Source organism: Penicillium expansum (genome assembly GCF_000769745.1).
Source record: "Penicillium expansum strain MD-8 chromosome Unknown contig370, whole genome shotgun sequence".
NCBI classification, from domain to species: domain Eukaryota; kingdom Fungi; phylum Ascomycota; class Eurotiomycetes; order Eurotiales; family Aspergillaceae; genus Penicillium; species Penicillium expansum.
The window spans coordinates 205,445-218,059 of record NW_015971428.1 but is presented as its reverse complement, the minus strand read 5'-3'; the positions used below and the strand labels follow the sequence as shown (position 1 = coordinate 218,059).

The 12,615-nt window shown below is 45.9% G+C and overlaps 3 protein-coding genes across 3 annotated transcripts; 1 reads left to right on the top strand and 2 right to left on the bottom strand.

The window, feature by feature from the left end:
* Positions 1–180: 180 nt before the first annotated feature.
* PEX2_107950 (fungal specific transcription factor domain-containing protein) lies at positions 181–1,326 on the bottom strand (the record flags this gene model as incomplete). Its single annotated transcript, XM_016748063.1, has 2 exons — positions 181–1,022; positions 1,143–1,326. The coding sequence occupies 2 exons, from the start codon at positions 1,324–1,326 to the stop codon at positions 181–183; spliced, it is 1,026 nt and encodes a 341-aa protein (XP_016594905.1).
* Positions 1,327–6,550: 5,224 nt separating this feature from the next.
* Positions 6,551–7,309, top strand: PEX2_107940 (carbonic anhydrase; the record flags this gene model as incomplete). Its single annotated transcript, XM_016748062.1, has 2 exons — positions 6,551–6,696; positions 6,769–7,309. The coding sequence occupies 2 exons, from the start codon at positions 6,551–6,553 to the stop codon at positions 7,307–7,309; spliced, it is 687 nt and encodes a 228-aa protein (XP_016594904.1).
* A 3,043-nt stretch (positions 7,310–10,352) lies between these two features.
* PEX2_107930 (fungal specific transcription factor domain-containing protein) lies at positions 10,353–12,325 on the bottom strand (the record flags this gene model as incomplete). Its single annotated transcript, XM_016748061.1, has 2 exons — positions 10,353–11,229; positions 11,319–12,325. 2 exons carry the CDS (start codon positions 12,323–12,325, stop codon positions 10,353–10,355), a joined length of 1,884 nt encoding a protein of 627 aa, XP_016594903.1.
* Positions 12,326–12,615: the final 290 nt, after the last annotated feature.

Sequence of the window (12,615 nt, the reverse complement as noted above, 5' to 3'; positions counted from 1 at the left end):
TGTGGAGTGATAGCCTTGTCCTCAAGCGGTAGAGCGTATTCAAAGAGAAACCGCACCATCCAACGATCCAAACGATGGGTTTGGTAACAGTGAGAGAGAAGCAGGCAGCTGTTCTGAAATTCCATCAATCGATTAATCTTCGGTAAAGAGTCAGCCAGAGTGAGAGTGGAATACTATTTCTCAAGGGAAGGGAATACGCACCATGGTTCTGACAATGGGCCAGTACTCTTCCAACTCAAGCAATGCCTCAAAGTTTGCTCCGAGGCAGTGACGTGACTGCGGAAGTTCATTTTCTTCTCCAAAAAGCAGGGTATGAAGAAGGACGGAAGATGAGACGGTCGCCATATGCGCGACAGTTGGATACACGGCCTCGCATCCCGATTGCTGTCTCCCCCGGGCGAGCCATGTGCTATAACTGAGAGCATGGTGTTTACATCGAGTTGCAAATTGCCGAGCACGCGTGCTCAACATGGATCGTGTATCAAGATATTGGTAGAAGAGTAAGACGGCGTAGTGGTGAAAGCCCAGATGGAGGCCCATGAAGATGCCACCCGTGCCCCGTTCGCTGTGCTCTATGAGGTTCGACTCCGTCAATTGCAAATCGTGTGGAAGTGCAATTTCCCAGTGATCCAGCAGTCGGGCGAGGCGATCCGTGTCCTGCTCAATTTGATCCGGTTGCAGTCCTTCACTGTTGGCTGCGCGCCAATTAAGTTCCTGGATTGGGCTGAACAATTCGATAAGCGTGGCCATATGTGCCCACAGACCAGGGCTCTTGCATGGCCCCTTCGGGTCGTTTAATGGCTCATCTATATTCATGTCGGCAAACAAACGCTCATCCATGGGTAACCGAGCTGGTCGAGGCCAGTCCTTCATCTGGCGGGGCAAGCCCAGGCTCGAAGAGCACCAACTGTCCGCTGCAAAAAGCGCCCACCAAATTCGGATCCGGAGCTCATGAGAGACTGCGTTGTCATTGGCTTGTGTCGTACGGGTTTCCATCAATTGCATCATTGCAATTGCTGTTCCTATCATATCGTCTAACATGAGTATCTACACATACAGGCACTGGCGGCGGGCATACATAGACTCATGTATGAGCTGTCGAATCCAGGAATCAAAAGGGTAAAAAGGTAAAAGAAACTTACGAAAGAACAGGAACTCCGACGATGGGTTTGCATGTGCCACGCATAGATTTGCCACTAGAATGCAGGTTTGAATATTTTCCAGAGACACTCGCTCAAGGTCAATCTGAAGTAGCCGTTTAGACTCTGCAGTGAGCAGAGGCTCCAGTGATCGTAGAGTTGGCTGGGTTGAAACGTGAGCGCCCATTGCGCAGATCGCCAGAACCAAAGCTTTGCTGGCTCGCCGGACGTGAATGTCCTTCCACAATGTCCCTGCATGAAAAATACTATGGGGCCGACCGTGAATCTTAGACAGATATTCGTGGACCAGTGTCACAACAGACTCATCATGGGAAAGGAAAACTTCTACTCTCGTTGTACTAGTCTGGAGTTCTGCTGATAGCCCAGAGTGCTGACAGGCCTCAAGCCGAGTGCGCACCAGTCGTCTAGCCTGAGAATGTGAACATTCAAGATCATGCCTTAGGCAGCGTATACAGGAAGGTGATGAATCACTGCCCTTGCTGGGCAAACATTTGCGCTTGGTCTCTCGACATTGCACACAGGATTTCATGGCCCCTCCTGGATAATTGCAGTAAATCGTTCTGGGCCGTAATTTCCCCCACAGTTCGCGCTGGTGAAAGTTTGCATATAAACGGGGTTACCCCGACCTACAGGGGTGGAGCCTACATAATGATCAGATGATGCTCCACCCGTGTGCGAGTTCAATGATTATGTAACACTCAGGGATCACCTGGGCAGGCATGCTCGGTTTTACTAAGCAAAAAGTGGTGAGAGGTAAACACTAAAGCGGAAAGGGAAAGCCATCACGCGTGGTCTGAAATTCAGTGTATAGTTGGTTATGCCAAAATTGGCCCGTTTTGGTTGGTTTAAACCCACAATCCGAATGTCACGTCACTATCGGAAGCTCTGTGCGTCTGTGAACATAAATCACATTACACATTTTAGTTAGTTGACGAGCTGAGCATGCCTAGCATGCTTGCTTGCTTGCTTGCTCTACTTATATTTCCGTCCTACGTATCACATTCTACTTTCGGCCGCTAGCAGATATAAATGTAGATGCCTCTATCATTATAAGCCTTTGGCCATTCTTCACTTTTATTTTTCAATTTAACATGAAGACTTGATGATAAAATCACTCCCATTCTACTCTTAACTATATAAATATGAATCTCTATCATGATGACTTACTCCTAGTCAACATTGTGGAGATAAATTTTACCTCTTTCTGGGCTTTCTTTCCCTTGACCTCACACGAATTATAAGAAGTCAAAGATCAGCAAACTCGATTGTACATGAGACTGAATTTTCAGATATAAAATCCGATAGACCTTGCATTTTATTTGAAAATTCCCGCTCTGGCTCCTTCCTTCGTCCCTATACCAGCACTCATGCCCTCAGACCCCAAACCCACATGTATTGTTGACGATCTAAGGTAGGCTCCCACCTGTCGTGATCTTGTCAAGATCGCTTCGCCATTTGATTTGCCCTCCTTGTTGGAGAGATATGTATTTCTCAACTTTTTACAGGAAGGTCTTTCACGGGATTCTTGCGGGGAAATTTTGACAATAAAAACAACTTCCATCTGACCGCACTTTCACCGCATCCTCACTTGAACTTCCCATCAAGCACCTCTTCCTTTAACAACCCACCGCGCTCCCGATGTCCTATCCACGTCAAATATTGCTGATTTCCCGTCACGTACGTGTCCCATCTTCCACCCTCCTCGCCTCAACTGTTTTCAATCAGTTTAGCTGAGAATTCTCTCGTCTCACACAACAATCACTAAATTCAGACAGACCATGCAATACTCACCCGAGACTCGATCCTTCCTGGCTCAAGAGAGTTTCTGACGCCCCATTCCATGGTTGTGGTGCGGGGGACTTCGTGGTAGCAGTGAATCGCGATGCTGCACGGCTGGCGGGTATTTGAGATGTGCGCGAGTTTTGGATTACCCAGACCATCCAGAAATTCAAACATCTTACTTTATTGCTTTGGGGTTTATCAAGAAACACGGCCCCCCTGTATCTCTATAGCGTTCACAAAGGTAGTGAGGACCCTGGTGAACCAGGAAACCTAGTGTACTAACGTTGACCACATTAGAGAGATAGGACTTTTTCTCTTTGATTGTAGATATTTTACCTTTGGTGGAGGATATATTTCAAAGAGAAACCAGAAAAATGAATGTTTGGGTAGGTCCATTTTTAGAAGTTTTGATGGTTCCTATGAAATTTATATATATTACTTCCGATGGTCCCTAATTATCTGTCGTCTCTCGTTCAATGTGGTGTTTTACACTTATTTACTTGGTCTGTCTTCTCCATATCCTCATGATGTTATATCCTGATGCGGCTAATCGCCCTCCGACTTCCTAGCCTCTTAATAGCCCCTTTTCACGACATCAAGATAGTTCATCTTGTGTCTATTTATCACACNATTTTGGTCATGATGAGAAATGTACCTTTTGCTGCGCGGGCTGAATATTCGGGTGAAAAATATTCAGGTGGGTGAATATCTGCCCTGAGTGCCCTGAATAGAGCGGCGAGCCGCCCACGCCCGAACCGTGGGCGCTAGGTGACCACGGTCATACACATGCTGTTGTATGTTTTATTTTTTTTAAATTTATCATTCCTTTGCTTTAGCGTAAGGACCTTCAACTAGCTACGTTGATAGATGATCTATATATAGGGTTGATGTGACTAAAGTAAGCGAAGCCCCTAGACATCCAGCGTCAGAATTCATTGGTCAAGGCAACACAAGCTATAAAACGAACTCAAGGAGCTCAGTAGAAACTCCCTTAGGGTCATCCTCATCAGCCTCTCCGACATCACAGACAAAAGTATACTCAAGATTCCTATATAGCTAAGCTCCTATCTCCGCGGCGCTAACTCCTTGAGTAACGTTATCGAGCTTGGAAAGGTCGATTCAACAAGTTTAATCCCATGGTCTCGCTGCCAGTATTTGGACAGCTCGAATTCGATAACACCCTGAATCTCGTCTGCTTAGGTTTGACGTTGTTCATCGGAAATATAATTTTCATTGCCCAACTCCAGTGCAGTCACAACTATGAGAAGTAGCACCGGGCCGGTCTTGTATACTGATTGCTCCGAAAGCCCTGTTATTTCTCTTGAGGATATATGGCACGCATCAAGTCAACTCTTGCACGATGCGTAAATTGTATTCCATCACCTACCCATTTAGGCAGGTGGTCCACTGCCGGTTTGGCAGGCGGCCTGGGCTGGGGCTTATATAATGTCCCGCTACAATACCCGCGGACGTCGCATCACCGGGTTTTGGCGGGCTTTGGCGCGACCGAAATAGACTTGATACAACTCCTAAACCCGATATCTGGAATGGCGAGAAATGTGGATTCGGTATTGTCGGTTTCTGTTGCAATGAGTTTCAATTCGAGCTTCTGGGTTTTTCTCTCACCATATAAAGTCTGAAGCGATTCCAATTAAACATTTTGTGAGAAATTGGAAGAGAAGCTCTTGTACCGTCAACATGAACTCTTACGCTCTAACACAAATTGTTGCAATCTCGTCCTCCTTTTGGCTGTCAGGTATTTGTCTATCTATCTTGAACAAGGAAAGCGCGGGATACTAAGCATGTCAATAAAACAGGTGAAATATTTACCTACTCTTGGGGTGCAGTGCCCGCAGTCTTAACGGCCATTCCAACCTCCCCGCATTTGGCAGCAAAACAATGGGCCGCATTCTACCATAAGGGGCATTCATTGGGCCCGCCTTTCGCCATACTAGGAGCAGGGGGCTTTATTTGGTTGGCTTTGAAGTCGCATTGCTCGTTGTACTGGGGGGCTGCAATTCTCAACATTTCTATCGTTCCATGGACCATTCTTTTCATGCTACAAACGAACAACAAGATATTCGAGTTTGCAAATATGAAAGACTCGTCGGAAAACACACCACGGGATGGAGCGCGATTGACTTCGCTGATCAACAAATGGGCAAGTCTCAATACCGTTCGCTCGCTTTTCCCACTTGCGGGTGGTATTTTCGGATTGCTAGCAGCTTTAGGCTGATCAATCCGATTATACTACCTGTCCTGGCTGGAGCAACTGAGTCTTGTTTCGTTTAGAAAAAAAAGTCTGCCATACCGCTCACCATATTATCATCGCTCCTTTCAATACTGGAAAGTTTCCAAAACTTTCCACGACTGATTTCATATCTCTATGTTCGTTTAACTGTCGTTCCGCTTCAGTCGGAATTCAACATCACCAATAGAAAGCAACACTTAATCATAAAAATTGAGCAACCATGTCCTAAATGTCATTCTATCGTAAATATTCAATTGTTCGTGTTCATCCTGAGACCCGCAGCCGCTGCTCCCTCTTCAAACTCGCTGCCATGTGAGCCTTCCTGTTCACAGCACCCCGATTCTCGATGGGCCGAAGTTGAAGGAAAGCCAAATAATCAGCAACAGATCCCCAATTCAAGCACGAAAGCACTTGTGGGACAGCTATCTGCCACAATCCACTTGTCGGTGCGAACAAGGGCCTCGATTCCACGCCCAGGGTCGATATTGTGGAACTATACGCTACCTGTCCACCGTCCAGATCTAGGGATCGCTGGCGTGGTCTCCCGACGGGTGGCTTTTTGCTGGCCTACACTTTGGTGACACATCCAAAGCGTCCCTCTTCCACGCGCAGATGGACGGTATCCCTTGGACGGCATGTCTGCCGGGCCATCTACCAGACATCACCCAACTAGCCTCTATGCAGGATGGCAAGAGTATCCTTAGCCTCGCGAGCCCAGGTAAGCTGCTCAAGGGTCCACGGGTTTCCGCGTACCGTGGTCTAGTCACTACCTGGCCAAAATTCTGCAGATTTCCTCTGTCGGCGACGGCAGCGGTTTTCAGCGGCGGTGCCGGTGTAATGTGTTGGCTGTGGGGATGTTCAATGGAGGAATGCTTGGCGAGGGGTATTAGCCACTGAAACTGGAGACCTACGAGCAGCCGGTAAAATTTACTGTTTGAGGATGTCAGGGTACACGAGGCTGATGTAAATTGACATTATGAGGGTAATAGTAGTAGTATCACACAAAGAGTTGTGCAGACATCATTTTTAGATACACCACGCAGTTGGTACTATTGGACATTGTTTGCTTTAGGCTTGTAGAAAGATCCCTTCAAAATGAATTTAAAAATTATGTTTGGGATTCAAATGATAAATTGAGATGGCAGTAAATAATTATTTTGGTGGAAATGTCCGTCATTAGAGCTGCAGACCTTTAAATTGATCTGCAGATGTCTTGGCGGGCGCTTATATAAGCACAACCCCTCCGAGGTCGACAGGTTTCAACGAATTCGGAATATCTGCTTACTGCCCCGTGTGAGACGACCAGAACCTCAAAATCGCTATTCACATTTCGCAAGCCTTTGCAACTCCTAACAAAATGGCCACCAAACCCAATATCAATCGCTATCTCAAGCAGTCGCTTGACCACATCTTCCAGAACAACAAGAAATGGGTCTCATCGAAGAAAGAAACAGACGCCACCTTCTTCGACAAGCTTTCTGCTGGACAATCACCAGACTACCTGTAAGAAACATAGCCGATATGGCTTCGTTCTCGTCAAAATTTTCGTATCGGAGCGCGTCTAACGGCAATCAGGTACATCGGATGTAGCGATAGCCGTGTCCCCGCCAACGAGATTATGGGCCTGGAGGCTGGCGAGGTCTTCGTTCACCGTAATATCGCCAATCTGGTGCCCAATGTCGACCTCAACGTCATGTCCGTGATCAACTATGCTGTGCGGCACTTGAAGGTCAAGCACATCATCGTGTGCGGCCACTACAACTGTGGAGGGGTTAAGGCGGCCTTGACACCTGCTGACTTGGGTTTGCTTAACCCATGGCTCCGAAACATCCGCGACGTTTATCGCTTGCACGAGAAGGAACTCGACGGAATCCCCGAGGAGCACGCGAGATACAATCGTTTGATTGAACTCAATGTGATGGAATCCTGTAGGAACATCATCAAGACCGCGGCTGTCCAGCAAAGCTACCAAGAGAATCAGTACCCTATCGTTCATGGATGGGTTTTCGATCTCGGCGACGGTCTGCTGAAAGACCTCAAGGTCGATTTCGAAGCTGAGTTGGCGGATGTGCAGAAAATATACTGTCTGTCCCCGGGTTCCAGTTCGGAACATTGAGTGATCACAATCATGGTCCTCAACTGCCGGTCGCGACTCAAGGGTTCGGTTTGTCATTGATCAGCATGTATCTCTCTGACTTGTCTTTTGGGCTGTTTCCCCCATCTCCATGAAGCCGTCTGTATGGCTTCATGGCAGTGAGTGGTCTCTGTCATGGTCGGGTTTTCCTTTTTTATCGATCAGTTCTGCTTCTTGTTTCTTTCTCTTTGCATGCTATAGATACCATGCGCATCACGTAGTAATAACACCATGCGAAATTAAAGAATCTCCATCCTGTTGCAGAGAAGGGAAATGAGAAAGAAAGCTATGGAATAAATCGAGCGATTCATCATGAGAGGAAGAGAGAAAGACTGGCTTGACACCTGTCCTAGTACTTCTGCTGCCCTTTCAATAATCGATAGGCCTTTTCGGTCTCCAAATCATACACAATCCCATGGATATGTAAGCGCCCTAGCGTAATTGCATCGGTGACTTCGGGAAATTTGCGTAGCGAACGCATCTGATCAAGAATATTCAACTCAACAAAATAGCGATCTTGCTCCGACACTGAAAGTTGATTAATATCTTCTTCGTGCGCTGAATAAAGATCATTGAGCTTGCTATATAACCACTATTAGTAACCCCACGGGAACGTTGCATAGAGGGACTTACCTCAACCATGGACCATTCAACCCATCTCTCGAAAATGCTTTGACAATTCGACATCCGTAATGTCCGCAAACAACGATGTGTTTCACCTGAATAACGTAAGACAGAACAAACCAGCAATATATTTAGGACCAAGGCCAACCTGAAGGTCAATAACGGCGTGTTTTATGGTAGTCTCGCAGGAAAGGTCACCATTAATGATCATATTTCCGAGGTTTCTGAGCACGAACAACTCGTCGTCAAGAATATTAAGCACAGTGCATTCTTTGGCATTACTATCACAGCATCCAATCCACAGAACTTGCGGTGTTGCCTGTTGAAGGCTAGGTATATAGTCTGCCTTGAGAGGCTCAGTAGCCAGCCCCTTAAGCGGTGTTTCGCTCATGCTGCCTCAAAGGGTGAGTAAGTAGTGTTGTAGAATGCTCCGGAGATATTCCTGGGAGAGGTATTGGGAACAAAAAGGATGCCAAGTTGCAACGAGATTTCGGCAAAGCACTGAGTTTTAGGAGAAATTGTTTCAGACGAGCTAAGACCTCTGCCGATCGTTATGTAAATATCTACTCCGTCCTCCGTAGATGTGCCTAGGGTCATGGCACTTGAACTGCCGGGGCCGGTCGGTTCCGAGATATTGCCGGTTCGGCCGAAAGTTGATTTCCACGTGGTTTCAGACTAACGTACCACCCAGAGAACCAGTGGAACGATACCTGTGGAACCCTGGGATATGTTCACGGGTGACTACCGGGGCGTTGAGCTCCGGTGAGAACCTAAATGCTGTGTTTAAGCTATACGGAGTACGGAATACTTGTTTCGAACATACGGGTACCTGGCTGGAAATACATTACCACTTGTCGACACTTGCAATGGATGCGATTGTTCACAATATCTTACATCTTCTTTCATATCAGTTTCATATGGAGCAAGAGCACATAGGCGCAGGCTTCTTAGATCCAAGCTTAAGTCACTAACGGACAGGTTTATAATGATGCTTCACCCGGACATCCAACACTAGAAAAATACATTTCTGACCAACAATCAGTTTCATCCGCCACGATACACACACATGACAATCAACTCGACCACTGCCTGCCATCCACAAGGACAAAAAAACAAAAACATACAACAGTGAGGATTCGCTGGTGGTCACCCACCCAACTACTAACTCACCGGCGTGTGGCTTAAGTACGGCTGAGCGGACGGGAAGCCCTGTTTTCCACACCCTATGGTCGTATGTATCAGTTTACGTGTAGAAGATAAATATATAGTTATAGAGTAAAAGTATTGAAGTGGTTGGTTGGGTGGTTATAGGGTGATGAGGGTAGGGCGAGAATCACCCGAGTCGCGCGATCACTATATTGACCCCTTTGGCCAAACCACGGCAGAATGTTATTAGATCGTACTGTTTCCCCTAAAACGCTCAGTATCTTGACATCTGCACGTAACTACAACTAGAAGCACTATGCGACTAGTCCTTTTAGTGCTTTGAAACTCATAGTCTACCGTACGTTCGTGAGATTTGACCTTTGACAGTACCCGTATTGTGTGTTTAATATTCTCTGGACTTTGAATAATAATTAGCTCGTGGATTATAAATTCTATGACAAGGACTCATGCATATAGATATCGATGTAAATTCCACACTTTGTGTAGTAAATACTTCGGTATCTAGAGCATATTTATAAAGATACACCTAAATAACATATATGAGGTAGGTGCTAAAAAGCCGGGCTGTCTCCAGGATAAGAACATGTGAAATTATTTAGGTTTTATTTATCTCAGTTTCAAATAGTAGTTCGATGAAAACCATTCAGTCGAAGTGAAGGGAGAGCAGAATTTGCCCTCTAGGTCAAATAGGGTTATTAGGGGGCCAGATATGCTATAATAGTTTCAATTCATCATCCTTATAGTCTGCTAGATTGGCACTAGCACAAGCTCCAACAAATGGGATGAAATTCTAGAGTGGATTGTATAACTACTGGGGGGATAACGAGATTCCTGCAAAACAAATCAATACTACTCTGAGAAAGCAGTACTACTGTCCAATGGAAGGTGCTCTGTGTAAGAGATCATTTCAAGTGCGCTTTCTAACGGCTCTTAGCGATCCCTTCCCAATATTGGTCCGATTCCATAGTTGGTCTCTCTAGCAACATGCAAAAGTGAGGATTTGAGCTGTTAGTGGAAGGCAGCCTTTTTGAGCTGTGTCTTTACAGACAAACTGAAAAGGTACAAGTCGAAGATGTTGTGTTTGCATCAAAAAGTGTGCCTTGTCGTATCGCAGGTTAATATATAGCTCAATATGTTCTAGGGTTTGAAGTCCATTTTATGAAATTTTTGACCCAGAATTAGGTTTTGTCCAACATATACATGCGAGTGCTGGCTAAAGATACCTGGGGATCAATTATGGCAAATCAACAAGATTGTCCCCAAAGTGCCCAAAATCTTGAAACATCGGAAACATATCCGGACATCCATGATCGAGAAGCGAATTGTTCATAGGAAAGACATTTTGGCCGTCTTCGCCGTATAAGAGGTCTTTTAATGCGCGATCATTCTCTTCCTCGAAAAGAGAGTCAAATGGGCCCATTGTATTTTCTGAAGTGTCATAAAGAGACACATTTGATCCAGTGCCTTTTTCTGGAAAATCTTGATGAGACTGCCTTTTGCCCGGAGGATCAAAATCGCTAGTGAATCCCATCTCGAGAATTAAGTTGGTATCCTCCGGCAAGGCAAATTCAACATCCCATCTTCGGGCTAGGACCTTTATCAAATCAACACTCTTCTGCGAGCGAGAGGGCCAAAAGATTTTTATTCCAGCGAGAAGAGCGAGACACTTGCGAACTGAACGTGTACTAAATCGCCGTAGGGTGAATGATTTGGTAGTTGTATTCATCAAATGGACAATACACGCACTCAATAGATGGTGAATGAGGAGCGGATTGGATTTTTGAAAGCCGTAGATTTTGTAATAATCTGAGACAAGTCTGACCATCGCTGTTGCTGCCGCCGTGAGAGATTGTAACACGACGGGCATTAGTTGCGACGTATTTGGATTCTCGTTTCGCATCTTTGAGAATAATCGGAGAAACGGTGGCATTGTTACTAGAATCGCCATTCGGTATGCCATATGGAAGAGAAGCACAGGTTTTTCAGTTGCGCCTCGCTTTATTGCGAGTCGTTGATCTCGTGACTTGAAAAAATGGCTGAGATTTTCATGTGTTGCTATCAATAGGCTGACTTGCTCGGTTGTGGTAAGTGTTTCGAAGGTAGAAGAAAAGCTGGGGATTGTTAGTGAGTGCATTTGCCAGTGGATTATGAGTTGGGGGTTGATGTGTACATTTTATCCATGTTTTGATCATGCATGTACCATAGCTTGCATTGCCACGTAAAAGATACCTGTGCCAGACTTGTCCCCTCGTTAGGGAAGAAAGTTTCAATTGCGGGAACATTCACACGTCGCCAAGGTAGCATGCAGTTTCTTCCTAGGATTGAGATAGAAGTTCTATCGGTCATGTAGAATGACCAAAAGGTCTGCACATCTGCAAGTCCGGTACCAGTATTCGAGATAGTGTCAAATTCATCAAGTGCCAATACGTGAAGCCGCAAGTGAACAGCCATTCCTGCAGCCATAGAGAGGAATGTCCAGCCAAAGTGATCACAGCCCAAGGCGAGGGAACGCCATGATAAGATAATCAGACCTTGAATAACGTATATTGACGGGGACTGGCGAAAACATTTGAAGACGAGGGCTTCACTTAATTCTGCAAGTTCGTCGCTAATCTTGAGGGAGTCTTTCTTGTTTTCAAATGTTGCTCCAGCCGCTAACATAGCTGTATGAAGGAAGAGGCGATCCGGAGATTGGTTGGGAAACTGGAGGAAAAAGTCCGAACTTTCATACTGCGTGAATTGATGGTCTTCGTTGATGCATTTGAGGAACAGAGCAGCGACCTCATAAATACGAGTGACTTTCCCGCATATGTTCAGAATTTGAGGCGGTACTTGAGGTGGGGCCTCGGGTTGAAGAATGTTCCCCCTTGTTGGAGGGTTTTTGGTTGATTGTTTCTCCTCAGGGGCCACAGCATCTGCAAGATTCGTTCTCCACATCATGACGCTCAATTCCTCCATGGCAGTTTGAGACTGATGAGAAGTTTCATCGTCAGCCACATAATTCAAAGGAGCGCAATGTTCATATTGGTGTGACTTCCCCAGCGGAGCTAGGTGAAGAGACGAGTCTAAGATGGTACTGGCGGATCGTCTTGGTACAATATGCGGTATTGTATTGATGGTACTGCTGTTTTGAAGAGCTAGCAAAGCCTGAACTTGGTTCTCGAGGGACTTAACATAGTTCTCATCCCAATACTTTCGTCTGTCCATCGTGTTAACCCCATGAGTTTCGCTGCAGTGAAGGGTGGGCTGATACTTTCTAACTTTTTTCTCGTCCGCATATTCACATTCTTTCGCCGTTCGTTGACAATATGAGCATTGTGGTTTGACACCATCGCACTGTCAAATGTATCAGCGATCAGCCCCACGTCTCCTGGGGCATGACGTACTCGGCGTTTTGAGGCCCGACATTGACGGCATGCAAAAAGAACTGGCTTTCCAGGCTGGCTTGACATTGCTCAATTACATATCATGTCCAAAAAAGAAGTTTGGCTTTTGAT